General features: G+C 42.8%; 1 protein-coding gene across 2 annotated transcripts in view; it reads left to right on the forward strand.

Annotated features, from left to right (window-relative positions):
* The window catches only part of HPRT1 (hypoxanthine phosphoribosyltransferase 1), a 37,521-nt gene extending 25,127 nt beyond the window's left edge, over positions 1-12,394 (forward strand). For both annotated transcript variants that reach the window (XM_047764935.1, XM_047764934.1), the window contains exons 4-9: positions 569-634; positions 4,602-4,619; positions 6,714-6,796; positions 10,888-10,934; positions 11,089-11,165; positions 11,692-12,394. In XM_047764935.1, the coding sequence (XP_047620891.1) occupies positions 569-634; positions 4,602-4,619; positions 6,714-6,796; positions 10,888-10,934; positions 11,089-11,165; positions 11,692-11,739 (339 nt within the window). In that variant the 3' untranslated portion in view covers positions 11,740-12,394. The remainder of the gene's footprint in view (positions 1-568; positions 635-4,601; positions 4,620-6,713; positions 6,797-10,887; positions 10,935-11,088; positions 11,166-11,691) is intronic.
* Positions 12,395-20,422: the final 8,028 nt, after the last annotated feature.

Below are 20,422 nucleotides of genomic sequence, written 5' to 3' on the forward strand. Positions count from 1 at the left end.
TTCTACTAGATTCTGTGATAGCAGAAAACTGGCAGCCCAAGAGATGTGCCTTAAAGGACTACTGATCAGACCTGACTTCCCAGACTATGCTGAAAATGGCCTGGGCCTGGGCTAGACTTGTGAGGGAAATACATTTGGAGTTGTTGGTGATACAGACCAGACCCTACAACTCGACTGACTCATGGGAATGGTCCAGGGCCAGAACCAGACACCTGTCATGCTAATAACTTCTTTCCTGGTTCAGAAATTACTGAGACTGAAGATGGCGGCTGCTATAATACTGCCCACTCAAAAACAGTGTACCCTATTTTTAGGACTCTTAAAAGCATTGAATCGGCAGCGGCCAATTAGCACTTCTTAATTTTCACTAATCTCTAGTGGAACGTTACCTAGTCATTCATTTCTAGAAATGTAATTCTTACAGTTTGTATCATTTAGAATACCATAATGCTATGACATTAGATAGCTAACTCCTTAAATCTTCTCGTTCCCATTTGATAATTTGAAATGTTTGTGTATATATAGAAGGATATACATATACATTTATTATCTTTTTTTTTTTAACTAGAATGATCAGTCAACGGGCGATATAAAAGTAATTGGTGGAGATGATCTCTCAACTTTAACTGGAAAGGTATGTATCCTGGAGGGGGAAAAAGTACTCCATACCAGGAGTCAATGAGTAACACTGCTTTCAATCCATCACCAAGAGGCAGTTTAGATAGTTACTTAGGCACTCAAAGGTTATTTAACCGTTAAAAACTGTCAGGTATCTTTCTCTAGGTCATATAGCAAAGAGGCAGCAGAATTCAACAATAAACATGAAGTTTGGGTTACCAAGTACTGCAGTACTGCTGGTCTGCCTCTGTGGGGCTCTAATTTGGGTTCCTTCAAAAATATATATCTGGGAAAACACAGTCTTCTTTTTAAAAATAGACCACGCATATAGGTTTCTTAAAAGGTAGAGAAATGGGGAGTTCCCCTTGTGGCTCAGTGGAAAACGGATCTGACTAGCATCCCTGAGAACGCAGGTTCAATCCCTGGCCTCACTCAGTGGGCTAAGGACCCGGCGTTGCCGTGAGATGTTGTAGATGTGGCTTGGATCTGGTGTTGCTGTGGCTGTGGTACAGACCAGCAGCTACAGCTCCGATTCGACCCCTAGCCTGGGAACTTCAATATGCCATGGGTGAGGCCCTAAAAAGACAAAAAGACAAAAAAAAAAAAAAGTAGAGAAACAGTATAATGTGGTGGCTGAATGTGTGGGCTCTGGAGCCAGACAGCTTTGATTCAAATCCCGGCTCAGTACTTCCCAACTATGTGACCCTGTGCAGGTTATTTAACTTCTCTGTCTCCCATATATCTATAAAGTGAGGTGACAGTGGCAGCCACCTCAGTGACTTAAGAGGATTGAGTGATAGACTGGTTGTAGAGCTCTCACAACAGTTCCTGGTAGTTAGAACACTTAGTACAGAGAGTTTTAAATATGTTAAAATTCTTCCAGTGTAGATATTTGGCTGAGATAGTAGAGCTTTTAAGCTATTTCAGTATTATTCTTCTGATAACACTGTAATGATTTCTGAGTAACCAGTGGTAAATGATGGAAAGGTACATTTTTTTCAGCTGGCAGTTATTTTTTTGCTTATAGACACAATGCCAAATAGAATGACATAATCTCGTAGAAGTTTCCTAAGAATCCTGTAATGTAGATTTTCTTCACCGCCATTTTACAGATCGGGAAACTAAGACACTTATTAGCAAGGTCAAAAGATTTGGCCAAGGTCACACTGCCAGTTAAGTGGTAGAGCTTGAAATTAAATGCAGATAGATCTGTCTGGCTCCAAAGCGCTTTTCTTCCTCTGGCTTTTAGATTTTAGTGTTTCTAGCTTACTTGACTGAGCATCTGTAAAGCAACTTTAACATACAACACTTGTGTCATATTCTGTGGTCCCATTATCAGGGTCGTGCCAAACTAGTGTTGTCTTCCTCAACATCTTTTGAAAACTTCAAAGGAGAAATTATAATCTGTTGACTCTTTTCCCTTCCTGCCAGACCTATCCTCCTTCCCTTTCAGCATGCTTTGCCCATATTTAGAAGTCATTTGAAGCCCTTACTCCTATAATCAGTTTTTAGTGCTGGAAGGAGCCTAGCCATCAAAGCTTTCTGTGATTCCATTTGACCTTGCCTTTCCCACCTAATGGCTCTGTCCCACTTCATGGCTCTCTGATCTTAAAAGGTCTCTGCTTCTGAAATAACTTTCTTTTCATGATAGTCACAGTAAAGCACATTTATTGTGGAAAAAAAAATCAAGACACAGAAGTTGGGTGCAGTTATTTCTTGGTGGTGAAATTATGGGTTACTTAGATTTTCTATTTCAGTTCATCTCTTGCGGATACTGTGTGTGTGCAGATATGTATGTATATGCATACTTGTCCCTTCTTTTCCAGGTAGTGGTTGGGAATATGGGTTTTGGACCCTGAAAACCCCTCTTGAAATCTATCCTCTACCACTTGGCTATTTTTATGACTTTAGGCAAGTCATTTGACGTGAGCCTCGGTTTGGGGGTTTTTTTGTTGTTTTTTTCATTTATTAACTAAGGACGTCACTGTTTGATGTAAAATACGCTCTCAGTAATGGTAGCAATTCTCATTCTTTTTTTTTTAAACAGTAGCGATGATGTACTCTGGATGCTACAGTTTTGTGTTGGACAAATATTTAATCTCTACAGACTTTGATTTGTATAAACTGTCACATGCTACTAAAAAGCTATGATTATGATTTAATCAAAGTTGTGTATCTACTTAGTATTAGAGCCAAGACTAGAGTCCTGTTTCTCTGTCTCATAATTCAGTGCTATTTTCAAACTATAACTCCATCCCATGATAAAAATCGCAGCATCAGTGAGCTACAGTTACTGATGTTATACTTCAGCTGAGAAAGAACCATGTGGTAGGTGGTGAAACAATTATTGGTTCATTCATCAACTACAGTTGACCCTTGAACAACACAGGTTTGAACTGTGTGAGTCCATTGCATGCGAATTTTTTTCAGTAAAGCCCTAGTACACCGCTACATGATGTGCGATTGGTCGAATCTGAATACGGAGGAACTGTGGGTAGGGAGGGCCAACTGAAATTCTATGTGGATTTTCAACTGTACGGAGGGTCAGTGGCCCTGACTCCCTTTTTGCTCAAGGGTCAACTGTATATTCAATTTTCCTAAAGATTTAGGTTACAGTATCTTTTGAAAACAGATTGGTTGTGATATGAGGAAAGGAGTACATTATATATGGACTATAATAGTAATATAATGTATATTATAAATACATGCAGTTATAAGTATAAATTATAGAGTAAATAAGTTGAAGTTTTACAAAAGTACTAATATTTCTTTTAACCCAGTGGATCTTGTGTGCCCTAGGAGTATATAGAACATTAAAATTCTGAGGCTATAGGTATGTGACAGAGAAATGAGAACTACAGGTAAACAGTAGAACATGAATCTTCTTGTGACAATGAATATACCCAGTGTGTGACGTGCTTCCTCACTGCCAAGCATAGATAGGACAGTTACCTCGACCTTGGAGATAACTGTTAGACAGTATTTGCTCTCAGGGTTCTTCCAGCTCTAAAATTCTGAGAGGTAGAAATTGGAAGGAAGCCCTGTTATCTTTCTTAAGTGTAGTCCAAGAACATGAACACATCCAGAAAATGCAGATCAGTTTCAGCCTACTGAGGAAATGGGTTTCGAATTGGATTCCATATGGTAAAGTAAATATCTGATTTTGGAGTTATTATACAAATTAGAGTTTTTGAATGTTAGGCTTGGAAGACACATACTAGTTCAAGTTCCTCATTTTACATATAGGAAACTGAGGCCCAGAGCAGTTTTGTGATTTGCCCAAGATTAGACCTCTCTTTAAGTAATGAAAACTTTTAAAACATGAACATATGGGTCAGATTTTATTTTTAAAAATTCCATTGCTCTGAAAATTTCTTATTAAAGAATTCCAAATCCTAATAGATGGCCCACTTGTTTATTTATTTATTTATTTTTGTCTTTTTACTATTTCTTGGGCTGTTCCCATGGCATATGGAAGTTCCCAGGCTAGGGATCGAATCAGAGCTGTAGCAGCTGGCCTACGCCACAGCCACGCAACACAGGGTCCGAGCTGTGTCTGCAACCTACACCACAGCTCACAGCAATGCCGGATCCTTTACCCCCTGAGCAAGGCCAGGGATGGAACCCACAACCTCATGGTTCCTAGTTGGATTCGTCAACCACTGAGCCACGACGGGAACTCCATGGCCCACTTGTTTAAATCAGGGTTTGATAAAGTAAAGTATTTTCTTATTGGCTTCGCCTGTGGCATGAGGAAGTTCCCAGGCTAAGGATCAAACCCACACCACAGCAGTGACTTGAGCTGCAGCAGCGACAGTGCCGGATCCTTAATCCACTGCACCACAAGGGAACTCCAGTATAGTAAAGGATTCTTAAAACAAGATTTGGATAAATCCTTAGAGTTTGTTCTGTTGTGATTTGAATTATAATTGGAAACACTGTCTGATTCATTGTCTTGATTTTAATTTCTCTTTTTCTTCTAGAATGTCTTGATTGTTGAAGTAAGTTTTACATGCTTTCAATATGGTGTTTATGATTTTCTGACTTGGTATGCACAGTCCTAAAGGTAACCCAGGGAAAGAAATTCCTTCTCATCAGTTTTAACGGTGGGCTTGTGTTACAAGGGAATGAGGGTGTGTTTTTTTGTAAGAAATATTTAGTGATTTATTTTTACTAGATAATGAAAAAATTTTGGTGTATTTCTTAACCCCTCTCTTTGTGGCTTGACTTTTTAAAATTTCTTTTAAAGTTGCAGGTGTTATTCCCATCCATGTTTTTATGCTTCTATTATACATGTATAGCCATATACAAAATATATTTTTTGATAATTTATATGGTGCTGCACTCTGTATCTCTCTTGCAACTTGTTATTCTCACTCGAAATTGGTTTTGAGGTTATTCGTGTTGAGACATAGAGAGTTCCTTGGCTTTAATCCTTCATAGCATTGCAGTGTACAAATCAACCTATTTATTGCCCTGCAATTAGGGAGCTTGCTTCCAATTTTTCCTACTATAACAGGGCTGCTAAGAGCATCCTTTTGCAGTATCCTGTGTGCAGGGGTGTGAGTTCGCTCTGGATGCAGGCACTTAGAAGTGGAATGAGTGGTTATAGAGTTTGTACGTTTTCAGTTTTGCCGTTATTGACAAATGACTCATCATAGTGGTCGTGTGCTTTGTACTCCCACCAAAGGCTGAGTTCTCACTCTTGTATGTAGAATGGTGTAAGCCTTAAGAGCAGCAATAACCCCTAATTCATTTTTGTTGTCGTCAGGATTTTTAGAAACTTTCGCTTACAGATTAAAAAATAAACAAATAACATCCTTTTCCAAGGGTTTGTGTCCATGAGTCATCCCTGGAAACTGGTTGTTTTTTTAAATGTACATTCACTAATTCCACTTTAGATTGATTCACTTTGTCTGTGGTAAAGTGCCACCTAACACATCACCACAAACTTAGCTTAAAATAGTCTATATTTATTGTCTCAGTTTTATTGTCTCCTGTCCTAGGGGTCAGGAGCCCTGAGTGCAGGCTAGCTGTGTCCTATGCCCCAGTTCTCATGAGGCTGGAATTAAGGCTGGGGCTCCTGCCTCACTGGTGGCTCTCGGTCCTCCTCCAAGTTCACTCAGTTTGTTGGCAGAACTGAGTTCCTCTGGTTGCAGGACTAAGGGCCCCATTTTCTTGCTGGCCCATGGCCTTCTCACATGGCAGCTGACTTCTTCAAAACCAGCAGCATCTCTCCAGGCTGCTCCAGCTCTCCTGTCTAACATAACCTAATGACTAGCCTGTCATTTCACAAGTCCCACTCACACTCAGGGCGGGGTTATTCTGGCTGTGTACACCAGGGGGCGGAAGTCCTGAGGGCTGCCAGAATTCCGTCTGCCACAGCCCAGAAATCTGCATTTTTCACAAATCCCCAGCCCCGATGTTTCTGATGACTTAAAGCCCCACTTTGTGAACACTGCTTTATACCATTCTGTAGAGAGTGTTTTCATTGAAGAGCATTAGGGTTTTGGTTTAAGAAATAATTTCGCAGTTAGACATGGGTTTGTTTTAAATAATGTCCTACTTTTGACTAAATTGCTAAGATTCACTTTCATGTAGTCATTCTACATGGTAAAAACCTTATTACTCTGGATCCTTTTAAGATGGTATAAAGCAGTGTTTCTCAGTGTGATCTCTTACCACCTGCATCTGAGAGTTGAAGGGAGAGTATCCTGATCTTGAATATATGAAAATCCCCCCTATCTTTTATAATAAAGGGCAGCATCACACAACTCTCTAATATGTGTGTATGCATACTTGTATAGTATATATATATATATATGAAAGTATATATATATTTAAATTAGCTGTCATTGACCTCTTGATGCCTATAAAATCCAACCCTGAGGACTAGCGTTCCTACTGCTTGCTGAGAGCTAAATTTACAGGTTCTAGAATATCTCAGTATGAATTGTGGTGAGAATTACTACACTAAAAATAATGGCATTATTCCAGTTATACGTGGGATTTGGATATTTTGTGTTTATATAATAATGAATTTTAAGCTATGATGGTTTTATTTACCATTTAAATGTCTTCCCTTTTTTTTAAAGGATATAATTGACACTGGCAAAACAATGCAAACCTTGCTTTCCTTGGTCAAGCAGCATAATCCAAAGATGGTCAAAGTTGCAAGGTATGTACATAACATTTTGATATATCTCCTTTCCTCAGTTGAAAAAGGATTAAGTAATTGCTTCTTTATAGGGTAAGTTCTCTCAACTCTTTGTGTGTGTGTGTGTGTGTGTGTGTGTGTGTGTTTAGGACTGTACCCACAGCATGTGGAGGTTCCCAGGCTAGGGGTCAAAGCGGAGCTACAGCTGCCAGCAACGCCAGATTCGAGCCACATCTGTGACCTACACCACAGCTCATGGCAATGCGGAATCCTTAACCCACTGAGCGAGGCCTGGGATCGAACCTGCATCCTCATGGATACTAGTCTGGTTCGTTACTGCTGAGCTACAATGGGAACTCCAGTTTTCTTTATCTTCAAAACGTAATATAATCTCAAATAAGAATTAGTAAGTGTCCTTTGTAAATAATTTGTCATGTGTTAAAGCCTTTCCGTGCAGTCACCTTATTGCCTAATGTTCCTAACATTTGGTTTTTCAGCAATCTAATAATGGCATCAACTTGTCCTGAGTAGCATGGCAGAGGATTTTTGGCCTCTTTGCAAAGCTGAGACCAAGGATCCTAAAGAGGGCTTAGGCAGTGGCAGGAAGGGGTGGGCCCTGGCGCTCCTGAGCTCCTGGAACCAGTGATGCATCGGGTTTTGTAGCCACATGGAAATGTGCAGTGCCTGTTTCCTGTCTTCTAAGCCAGCCTCACCTCCTGGTCTGACCTACGCTGTTTGGCTTTTGCTTCATTAGTTCTACCCGTGTTTATCCTTGATGGTGGTTTCACTCCCTGACAGCTCTGTGATATACTGTTACCCCACTTCACAGATGGGGGGACACCAAGGCATAGGGGGTTAGCCACACAGGCACAGAGCTGAAACACTGTAGCAGGGAGATTTGAACCCAGGCAACCTGGCTCAGAGTTCATGCCTTATTATTTTAAGCTTTTTGTCCAGTGACATCCCTGGGTGTTTTTTTGTTGTTGTTGTTGTTGTTTTTAATGTTTGACCAATCTGCAGTTTTTGTGTAGGGGTCACATACTGATCTAACTTTTTTTTTTCCTAAATGATTAACCAGTTTTTATAAACCTTTTGAAGGATGAGAATATCTGCCCAGTGTCTTTGAATCCCAGTAAGCCTCCTACTGAGTCATATGTCAGCAGTTTGTCCGCGGGGGCTTTTCTGACAGCTGGTGCAAGTGTATTGTCAAGTGAGCTTTTACTTTAAATGGACTGGGGACAGGCATGCTGAGTGTGTATAAATGATGCATTTGAGGGCACTAAGTAGTTTCCTGTAAACCCGTCAGTGCACTTGCTTATTTCTCTCCATGCTTTTAGGGTTTTAAATGTCACCCTACTATGGCTTGGGCTCCTCCAGATGCTCTTTTGTGCCTCTTTCTTGGAATATGCTGTGAAACTGAGATAGGCTGCCTCAAGAGAGCTATTTCCTGTGGCTGGAGGTGTGAAGTGTAAACAGAAAACCTAGGTCATTTCTTAGTGATGGAGCTGGCCCAAGTCAGGTGTTTGAGTTGTTTCTCAACCTTCTTTTTTCCTCATCTCTTCCTCACCATTACATTTTAATATCACAGATATATTATATATCTTTATGTAGTGTATGTGTATACATGCTTTATGCATAACAAGAGTAAGTGTCAAGCTTATTCTTTTTATTCAGTGCAGGTTTAAGAATGACCAGAAAGCTTCTTAACTTAAAAGTTTAATTAAAGGGAGTTCCCATTGTGGCTCAGCAGTAACGAACCTGACTAGTATCCATGAGGATGTGGGTTCGATCCCTGGCCTTGCTCAGTGGGTTAAGTATCTAGCATTGCCATGAGCTGTGGCATAGCTCACAGACGTGGCACATATCCTGTGTGGCCGTGACTGTGGTGTGGGCCTGCAGCTGTAGCTCCGATTCTGCCCCCAGCCTGGGAACTTGCATATGCCTCAGGTGCCACCCTAAAAAAGAGCAAAAAAAAATTTTTTAAATTATGGAGTTCCTGTCGTGGTTCAGTGGTTAACGAATCCAACTAGGAACCATGAGGGTGCGGGTTCAGTCCCTGGCCTCGCTCGGTGGGTTAAGGATCCGGCGTTGCCGTGAGCTGCGGTGTGGGTCGCAGACATGGCTTGGATCCCGTGTTGCTGTGGCTGTGGTGTAGGCCGGCGGCTATAGCTCCGATTCGATCCCTAGCCTGGGAACCTCCATATGCCAGGGGAGTAGCCCTAGAAAAGGCAAAAAGACAAAAAAAAAAGTCTAATTAAAAACTATTAACCGACAGGTATGTCAAATGCTATGGCCACTTTGGAAAACAGTTTGGCAGTTTCTTAAGAAACTAAACATGTGACTACCATACAACTCTAGCAGTTGCAGTCTAGGCATTAATCCCAGAGAAATGAGAACTTAATGTCCACATAAAAATCTGCCTATCAGTGTTCATGGCAGCTTCATTTGTAATGGCTTCAAACTGGAAAGAACCAAACTGTCCTTCAGTGGGTGACTGGTTAAAATAACTGTGGGCCACCCTACCGGGGAATCCTACTCAACACTAACAAGGAACAAACTGTTGAGCCACACAACGACCTGGAAGAGCCTCAAGGGAATTGTACCAATAAAAGCCCATCTCAATACTGTACTGTACTGTATTGAGTACTGTACTATATGATTCCGTTTATCCAACCTTCTTCAGGTGACAAAATAGTAGAAATGGAGAGCAGATTAATGGTTGCCAGGGGTTAGGGGTGATGGGTGAATGTGACTATAAATAAAGAGGTAGCAAGAGAACGCCAGGTGTGATGGAAAGTCCTACATCCTGGTGGTGGTGGCTACATGGTTTCTCCACATGTGTGAGAAAACTGCGTAGAACCACACACATACAAATCTGGATAAGGTCAGCAGTGTCCACGTCCTGGGTGTGGGCATCCACTACAGTTATGTGTGATGTTCATTGGGGGAAACTGGAGAAAGGGCACGCAGGCCCTCCCTTTGCCTTTTTTTTTTTTTGCAACTTCCTATGCATCTGCAATTATTTCAAAATAATTCATTCAGATCTATAGGCATATGAGGTGCCAAGTTCCCCAGAACTCTCAGTACAGCTTGCACTGTATTTAATGATACCTTTTCTGGATTGTTCCTGGATGAGTGAGGTACATGACCGGGTATTTGCTCTGATTGGTTCGTTATTTCCTTTCTAAGTGGAAATCGAGTCCAGGTATGCCTTCTGATTCCTGGAAGGAGACTCACAAGGGACTTGCTTGCTTAGGCCAGTGCTTCTCAACTCGGGCTGTGCATTGGAGTCATCCACGAGTTTGAAACACAAAACCACCTATATCTGTGTCCCAACCCCCGAGATTCTGATGTGATTGGTCAGGGGTATGGCCTGGGTATCTGAGTTTTGTTATATATTTTTTAAAGTTTCCTCTAATGTGCAGCTAAGGTTGAGCATCCTTTTAAGTCCTTTCGAGCCCTTTTAATATATTTATCTAGGAAGGTATGAAATCTTAAGTTGTATTGGGACTGCCCTTATTAACATATGTAAAGGCTTTCAAAACACCGTTACAGATTTTTTAAATGGTTGAAAAATTTCAGCAGGGAGTGCTTGGGTTATGAATTAGCCTTTGTTAGAGTTGACGCATCCTACCTGCAGGTTCTGCTCTCAAAGTTAAATACTAGCTCCTTCACCCTGCTACTTATTTTTCAGCCGGAGGTAATGCTCACCTCTCCCACACCCATTGGTGGCTTGGTAATTGTATTTCCAGGAATTTGGGACTGAGAGCCTCTATCTGGTCACCTTGCTCAATTGGCGTTCCCCACCCATTCAGCCGCCCAGTGAGCTGCCCTTTGATGGGCGCCCAGGGAGTCGGGGGCAGCCCTCAGAATGGTCCATCATGTTCCAGGTGGAGATGAATCCAGGGCCTCATCTGTCATGTGAACCCACAGCACCCCCTGCCCAGGGACCCCTGGATTGAGCTCTCCATTTCAGTCTTTCTTTGGGTTTATTAAAACTGACCAGGGTGGGCTGAACTGCAGATGAAACCATGCTGCAGAACATGAATGTTCTCTTCTGTAGTGCCCTGCAGTGTCTCTCTGTGTCACATGTCACATTTTATAATTGACAGCTTGCTGGTGAAAAGGACCCCTCGAAGTGTTGGCTATAGACCAGACTGTAAGTGAATTAGTTTTTGTCAATCATTTAACCATCTTTAATCCAAACAAGTTTTATATGAAATGGTTTAAAGTTGCTTTAGAGACTGTTTGCATGTATTCAATTTGAAAGTGATGTATTCTGTATCTAAATGATGGATTATGATTCTTTTTAGTTGTTGGATTTGAAATTCCAGACAAGTTTGTGGTAGGCTATGCCCTTGACTACAATGAATACTTCAGGGACTTGAATGTAAGTGATGCTTCTTTTCCTCACTCGCATTTTTCAGAACCCATATAACAATTTACAAAAGAGAAGAATTGTTTTCTCTTTCCAGCACCTCATCATTTGAACAGCCTGATGGTTCCCATTAGTCACATAAAGCTGTAGTCGAGTACAGATGTCCTTAGAGCTGGCACTTGGCCAGGCTAGGGTGACACTTCTTTCTGGCTGAAACAGTTGCACACCTTTAATGTACAGTAACTGTCCCATTATTATTTCAGAAGATAGATGTGGTCATAAGTAAGAAATAAATGAACCAGCTTAAGTCTTTTAATTCACTCGCCTTCAAATGCACGCCTCCTACTCCAGAGGCAGGAGTCCCAAGAATGCATTTGCGAACCCGGGTGAGGAAGATCCAGGAGGCAGCACAAACCTCTGTCTTGTACGAACCCCTGCAGCGTAATCCTATTCACATAAGACATGTAAACGACTGTTCTTGCCTTTCATTTCTGAATACACTTTTCTAAGATGAATTTCTGGATGTTTTATTTTGTAGCATGTTTGTGTCATTAGTGAAACTGGAAAAGCAAAATACAAAGCCTAAGAGGAGAGTTCAAGTTGAGTTTGGAAACATCTGGAGTCCCATTGAAATCACCAGTTAAAGTTATCACATGTTCTAGTTCTGTGGCCAGCTGCTTAGTAGAGCTAATTGCATGTATCTTCTAAGAATTTTACGTTTTGTATTTTAGAAATGTCAGTTGCTGCATTCCTGAACTCTTTATTTGCACTATGAGCCTATAGACTATCGGTTCCCTTTGGGTGGATTGTTGTTTGACTCGTGAATGAAAAATCTCTTAAACCACACCACTATTGAATGAAAATATTGAAATCGTATCTGTAAGAAACATTTAAAGAGAAGAATATATTAGTTTTTTAATTGGTACTTTAATTTTTATATATTCAGGAAAGAACAGAAGTGATTGAATATTGTTAATTATTACCACTGTGTGTTTAGAAAAGTAAGCAGTCAGTTTCATATCAGTGACAGCACTTAGAGGTATTGTTATGTCAAATAAACCATATGTCCTGGGATTATTTTAGTAGGTTTCAACACTATTGACTGTATTTTCTCTCTTGTTCAGATTATTTCTGGTGAGTCGTTGTCAATAAGTACAGATCCATAAATTCCAGAAACCTACCAATTTTTGAATTCGTCAGTGTAAAAATCCTTAAAATAAAGGCTGTCTCTTTAAAAGAAACTATGCATGCCTGTTGTTTCTCTACAAATTAACCTGGTGTAGTTTTCTGTTGGCTACTTTTCCCTGTCTGTTAAATTTTAGTAGCTAGTTTAATTGTAATCTTTACCAAGCACAGAAAATAATGATTATCTGGTAGAATGGGTTGGTGGAGCTACTGAGATTCTTACCTACTTCGGAGACATGCAATTTGAGACACGTGGTATATAGTTTACTATATTTGCCTATGCTAAAATAACGTGGCTCTCTCGGAATTCTGTTAGATTGCAACCCCACAAGCATCTCCACGGTTTGTTTTCAGACATACTATTAACCTTCTTTGTGTAGAAGTACCCTGTTGACTAAAGAACAATAATAAAATCTTCTGTTTTCTGGGAGCAGGAAGAAAAGTCTTAAACTCAAATTCTTCACTGCTTCTCTGCCAGGTAAGGTATGAACTAGCAACCTTGCAAGCCATCCAGCTATATTTATCCCTTTAAAAAAAGCTTGCTGGGGGAGTTCCCACTGTGGCTCAGTGGGTTAAGAACCCGACTAGTATCCATGAGGATGTGGGTTCGATCCCTGGCCTCGCTCAGCAGGTTAAGGATCCAGTGTTGCTGTGAGCTGTGGTGTAGGTCGCAGATGCGGCTTGGGTCTGGCGTGGCTGTGGCTGTGGCTGTGGCCAGCAGCTGTAGCTCCAGTTGGACCCCTAGCCCGAGAACCTCTATATGCCGTGGGTGCAGCCCTAAAAAGAAAAAAATAATAAAAAAGCTGCTGTAATTTCTAGCAGCAAATAGGGATCTTTAAATGATACTAAATAATAATTTGTTAAAGACCTAGAACTTCCTAGTTTACAAATGTTTTCACTTTCGTCATCTCATCAGGTCTTCCTAATAATCCTGTGAGGCCGAGATACGTGCAGATAATAGCCAGGATAATTCCTCACCCCTGTCGTCTTCTCAGCCCGCCACCTCCCACCTCACTTCCCCTGCATCCTGCCTTCCACCGTAGGCCCTCCTCACCTCCTCTCTCCAGTTGCACTTGGCTCCTTGGGTTAGGTCGAACCGTATGAAATTACCATTCTTGTAGTTAAAAATCGTTGGCTCTTGGCAGTTTTGAGTGATATAACTGAATAACCTGCAGAATAATTTACATTTCTATTTGTACTCACCGTATCTCTCCCCTTCCTGTCTTCTAGAGTGTAAGTTCCTCATGAGGAGGGCAAGGGTGTTTTCATTTTATCGAAGAATAGAGTGAAGGGGGAGGGGCAAGATGGAGGGAAAGAGATGAAGAGGTTCGAACTATTACATATAAAATATTTTATTCATTTACTTATTGAGGCCCCACCCATGGCACGTGGAAGTTCCCAGGCCAGAGATGGAACCCACGCCACAGCAATGACCGACAGGAGCCACTGCAGTGACAACACCAGATCCTCAACCTGCTGTACCACAAGGGAATTCCGTATGCATAGGATGAAGGAGGGCAAGAATTTGTATTGTTCAGTGATGTATATAGCTAGTGCCTCAGACGTAGTAGCAGCTCAGATGGTTGTTGAATGAATGAGTGAATAGCTAAGGGCTCTAGGTTAGACCATCCTGACCTTTCCTTATTAGCTATGTGACATCGAGTCACTTAACTTTGGAACGTATTTCCTCAACTGATGAATAGAAATAATGCTGGCTTGTCCACAGGCTTACTGTAAGGTTTAATGTAAGGTTTAATTGGATGCGGTGGTGCAGATGAAACAGGACAGTGAAATGAAATGTCCTTTGCTTGATTTTAGCACCAAGGGCAGCATGAACTGTTTTAGGAGTACTACCATCCGAGGGCGTGTTGGGGCTTACCTTAGCCACCTGGGAGGTGCCTGTGTCAAACCTCTCAGGTTCCCACATTGCGAATGCTTAGACTGTTGTCCATGTCATACCTGTAAATATAGGTAGGCCCCCGTTTTTAAAATGTATAAAAAAGATTTATAGATAATCTGCGCCACTGCTCTGATTCTTTAGTTTGGTAAGTTAAACATTTAATGTCCTTACGGGCATTTGAGATTCTGGAAACACACCAAGCACCCACAGTGTGCCAGGAACTATGGAAGATGAGCAAGGTTTCTGATTTCATGAGGGCTCCATTCCACTTGGGGCAAGGGACGGTAAATAGACGAATTCAAATAGTTGCAGGCTGTGAAGGATGTCCAACAGCAATGTGGGAGGGGCTGGGGACCCGGGTTGGGCGCCGTGTTAGGTCAGGCTGTTGGGGAAGGTCATGGTCGAGCTACCACTAAAGGGAAGAGTTGGAGCACAGAGTTCTTCCAGTAAGAACAGCAAATGCAAAAGGGGGCTGAGATGGGGACAAGCCATCTGAGATGCTGGAGGGAGAGAAGGAAGGCCAGCGTGTGACAAGAGTAAGGAGAGGGGTAGGAGCTGGGATTGGAGAGGAAGGCCACGGCCAGACCCCGGACTGCTCAGGCCCTCCATTGGCTGTGACACGGAGGCCGGATGGCCCGCCCGCATTCCGCAGAGGGAAGGCACTTGAGAGTTGTTTCAGTAGAGAGGGGTGTGGTTTAATTTGCATTTTTAAAGGGACAAGAACCGGTCAGCCCCCATCCCTACCCCGCATTGCACTTAGGGTCATTCTTCATTCTAGGGTTTTCTTTTCCTCTTTTTGGATGATGATCTTCTAAAAAACGTACATCAGGGTACAGTTGGCCCTTAACATGATTTTGAACTGCGCAGGCCCACATTCACAGGTATATTTCAATAAGTACCTACAGTGCTACAGGGTCCTCTGTGGGTTGAACCCAAGCATGTGGAACTGCCAAGTTCTTTGCGGCTTTTTGGAGTTCCTGTCGTGGCTCAACGGAAACGAATCTGACTAGTATCCACGAGGACGCGGGTTCAATCCCTGGCCTCACTCAGTAGTTAAGGATCTGGCGTCACTGTGGCTGTGGTGTAGGCTGGCGGCTATAGCTCTGATTCGACCCCTAGCCTGGGAATCTCCATATGCCGCGGTGCAGCCCTAAAAAGACAAAAAAAAAAAAGGTTCTGTGTGGCTGTTTGACTACTCAGAGGGTCAGCGCCCCTAACCCCCGTGTTTAGCTGTTTATCACTTGCCTCCTTACCACTTGAAAGCTCGAACCATCCTCTGGTGGGTAAGCCCATGTGTAAACTGGCCCCTGGCCACTTGTGTAACTGGATTTATCCTCCGTCTCCTTGCACATTCACTTCCCACTGCTGTTCCCCCTGCCTGTCACTCAGTTCCCCCCCCCCCCACCCATGGGCCCAGCTGGCTCAGGATCACCTTGACAAACCCTTCCCTGGTCTCCCTCCCCAGCAGCCTCAGAGGCTCTCTCATCACTTCTCTTTTAGTTTCCTCGTGATCCTCAGCTCTGACCCAAGTGCACTCCCTAAATGGCAGCTACGACCACAGCTGCTAGTTGGAGCTGCTCTGCCATCCATTCGAGGGGCGGGGCGGGGAGGTGGGGGGAGCAGAAAGCCTGAGGGGATGCAGATAGCTTATTATTTAGCAGCGGAGCCAAGACCAGCGCGATGTCAGCTTCCTGTATCCCCAGTCCCACAGGATGCCATGAAACTAGAGAGGAGAGATGACACAAGTGGTGGGATGCCCTGCCGTGGAGGAGCCGGGCTCCATACTCCAACCAAATGATTGCATAGCCTGCAGCTGCACCCTGAGTGGGGTGGCCAGGTTGAAAGTCCCATGCCTCACGGGAACCAAGGAGGAGGAGGTGGGTGGCAAATGGCCTCGGGACAGCTCCTCACAAGGCTGCCTGTGTTCCTGGGAGGGCCCAGGGCATTCATCTGAGACTGGGGTTGGACTGCAGTTGACCTTATCCATACCATATGGCCTGGGCAGCGACGTCCACGGCAAAGCTGTTCCCTTACGAACACCCGCCCAATGGAGCTTTTCCTGTATTTCTCTACTTACTGGCTGTCTCCCCTAGTAGACCGTCAGCTCCGTGAGGGCAGGACCCTGACAGGCTTGTTCACGGCTGTATTGGACACGTATGGGAATGCCTGGCAGATTTAAGTGCTTGATAAATATTTGTTGAGTGGATGATAGAAAGTTAAAAAGCAAATATGTTAAAATTAATAGTAAATTACCTAGAATAAGAAACAAAACATTTTTCAGGTTGAGCAAAGGAAAAAAAAACCCTATATATTAGTAATCATTTACTGAATTATCACCATGTGCAATGGAACCATACTGAGCACTTTTTTTTTGTCTTTTGTCTTTTTGGGTCCACACCCACGGCATATGGAGGTTCCCAGGCTAGGGGTGGAATTGGAGCTATAGCCGCCGGCCTACACCACAGCCACAGTAAGGGGATCTGAGCTGAATGTACAACCTACACCACAGCCCACGGCAATGCTGGATCCTTAACCCACTGAACAAGGCCGGAGATCAAACCTGCATCCTTATGGATGCTAGTCAGATTCATTTCCACTGAGCCATGACGGGAAATCCCATACTAAGCACTTTTGAATCCCCTATGAGGTGGGGTGAGGTTTTTTTAAATCATCCCAATTTCACATATGAAGAAATACAAGCCCAGAGAGGTTGCATCATTTGCCCAGGATCACACAGCTAGACGTGGCGGATGAGGAATTTGAACCCAGGTGATTTTATTCCAGAGCCTGGCTCTTAGTTCATTGCCACTTAACCTTTGGCACCCAGCTCTTATGTGGAAACTAATACACTGATAGTGTAGAGGAAAATATTAAGCTCAATGATTCCAAATGGCTTGTACATTAAAGAGTTTTTTTGAGGTCACAGCTATCTTTAAGCATGTAAACTTATCAACAGCAAAAAAGAAAAAAAAAGACCCAACAACCCAATTGAAAAATGGGCAAAAGGAGTTCCCATTGTGGCACAGTGGTTAACAAATCCAACTAGGAACCATGAGGTTGCGGGTTCCGTCCCTGGCCTTGCTCAGTGGGTTAAGGATCCCGCGTTGCCATGAGCTGTGGTGTTGGTCGCAGGCACGGCTCGGATCCCGTGTTGCTGTGGCTCTGGCGTAGGCCGGTGGCTACGGCTCCAATTCGACCCCTAGCCGGGGAACCTCCATAGGCCGAGGGAGAGGCCCAAGAAATGGCAAAAAGACAAAAAAAGAAAAAGAAAAATGGGCAAAAGACCTGAATAGACATTTCTCAAAGAAAATATACAGATGGTCAATAAGCACATGAAAAAAAAATGTTCAACATCACTGATTATTGGAGAAATGAAAATCAAAACTATTGTGAGGTACCACCTCACACCAGTCAGAATGGCCATCATTAACAAGTCCACAAATAACAAATGCTGGAGGGGGTGTGGAGAAAAGGGAACCCTCCTGCACTGTTGGTGGGAATGTAACTTGGCACAACCACTATGGAAACAGTAAGGAGGGACCTCAGAAAACTAAATGTAGAACTACCATATGACCCAGCAATCCCACTCTCAGGCATATATCCAGACAAAGCTTTCATTGAAAAAGATACATGCACCTGCATGTTCACGGCAGCACTATTCACAATAGCCAAGACATGGAAACAACCCAAATGTCCATCGACAGATGACTGGATTAAGAAGATGTGGTACATATATACAATGGAATGCTACTCAGCCATAAAAAAGAACAAAATAATGCCATTTGCAGCAACACGGATGGAACTAGACACTCGTACTGAGTGAAGTAAGTCAGAAAGACAAATACCATATGCTATCATTTATACCTGGAAGCTAATACATGGCACAAATGAACATTTCCTCAGAAAAGAAATTCATGGACTTGGAGAACAGCCTTATAGTTGCCAAGGGGGACGGGGAGGGAGTGGGATGGACTGGGAGTCTGGGGTTCATAGATATAAACTATTGCATTTGGAGTCGATAAGCAATGAGATCCTGCTGCAGAGCACAGGGAACTGTATCTAGTCACTTATGATGGGAGATAATATGAGAAAAAGTATGTGTGTGTGTGTATATGTATGACTGGGTCACTTTGCTGTACAGTAGAAATTGACGGAACATTGTAAATCAACTATGATGGAAAAAATAAAGATCATTAAAGAAAAGAATGTAAATTGCTTCCTCTGACACTGGGAAGCATTTTCAAAGACGACTGTGGAGTTCCTCTAATGGGATCTTCAGATTTTTCTGCTGGCTCATTTTATGATCCCGTGGGCAACTTCAGACAAAATAACTTTCTGGCCTGAAGGATTGTGTGTGCTCTTTGCCATTTGTACATGTAAATGTTATAGATACTTCCAACCACTTGAAAGAGTAATGATTTTTTAGTGGTTTTTCATTATTATTTGTGACTTCAAGCATTACTGATAATAACAGCCAAATTAAGTTTCAAGTTTTCGCTTTACACAGCATGAGTGTACTTCGTAATGAGCTTCCCCATTTTGATTCATGAGTGAAGTGACTTTCAAACTTTGAAGCTTTTCATTTTTCTTTTTTTTTTTTTAATTGCCACACCAACGGCATATGGCAGTTCCCAGCCAAGGACTGAATCTGAGCTGCAGCTGGGACCTTCTCTGCAGCTGTGGCAGCACCGGATCTTTTAACCCACTGTGCCAGGCTCGGGATCGAACCCACACCTTTGCAGCTACCTGAGCCATTGCAGTCAGATTCTTAACTCACTGTGCCACAATGGGAACTCCCTAAACTTGGTAGCTTTTCTGTAGAGTTTCTTTTCCTAACTTTTTTTTTTTTTGGTCTTTTGTCTTTTTAGGGCCACACCCTTGACATATGGAAGTTCCCAGGCTAGGGGTTGAATCTAAGCTACAGCTGCCAGCTTACACCACAGCCACAGCAATGCCAGATCTGAGCTGTGTTTGCAACCTACACCACAGTTCACTGCAACACCGGATCCTTAACCCAATTGAGGAGGCCAGGGATCTAATCTGCTACCTCAGGATTCCTAGTCAGATTCATTTCAGCTGCAACATGACGGGAACTCCTTGAGCTTTGAACTTAAATCACAGGTTCACTTACATTGCGTCTTTTCCTCTGGAACTTTTGCTGTGCCTCATTCTGTTAGCCCCACCCATTTTCAAGCAGGTTCCTATTTCCTGGCACCATGGACTATTATAGATTCACCTTGTGTTTTCCCTGCCCTGGTCTGGAATCAGCCATTACTTCAAGGAGCCCTGGTTCCTTTATTGGAGAAGGGTATTAGAAACCAAAATCTGGTTGCTGGGTGTGCTTATGACTATCTGAGTGTCCTTGCTTCTAGGTCCTCCCGGTGGCGAGACCTAGGAAATTTTAGCATGAGTACTAACCCATGTGCAATCTGTATCTACTTCTCTATCTGGGTGAGAATGAATCTTGTATTTTATTTTCACATGTCTGATGTCTCCACTCTAATCTACACCACAGGATTCAGTCTAGCCTTCCCCTTTGCCTTATTCTTTACTTTTTTCTTTGATGGCAGGGACGCAGCTCTATTCACTAGTTTGTGCAACTCTAGTATAATAAAGTAGTTACATATGCCTGTAACAGATTTATTGACTAGAGTCCAGTATTTGTGGACAGATCTTTGTCGTAAGCCTTACAGTAAACAAGCAAAATGCTGTTTTCCAAAATGACTTTGGCTATGTTATTAACCTGTTATGCAATTTGATTCATGTGTTAGCGTTTATATCTTATGTACGCCCCCACCTCCCATATCCTACTTGTAGTTACTTATTATGGTGAAACATAATAAGAGTCAGAACTATATAAAAAGGTCTATGCAGGAGTTCCCCTTGTAGCACAGAGGAAACAAACCTGAGTAGTACCCATGAGGATGTGGGTTCAATCCCTGGTCTCGCCCAGTGGGTGGGGGATCTGGCATTGCCTTGAGCTTTCGTGTAGGTCACAGATGCGGCCCGGATCTGGTGTTGCTGTGGCTGTGGTGTAGGCCGCCAGCTGTAGCTCCAATTGTACCCCTAGCCTGGGAACCTCCATATGCCATAGGTGCAGCCCTTAAAAAAAAAAAAAAAAAAAAAAGGTCTACACAGATATTGCTCCCTCTCCACGCCCACATCACCCCCATCTCACTGCCTT

Source organism: Phacochoerus africanus, chromosome X (assembly GCF_016906955.1).
Source record: "Phacochoerus africanus isolate WHEZ1 chromosome X, ROS_Pafr_v1, whole genome shotgun sequence".
Classification (NCBI taxonomy): Eukaryota; Metazoa; Chordata; class Mammalia; order Artiodactyla; family Suidae; genus Phacochoerus; species Phacochoerus africanus.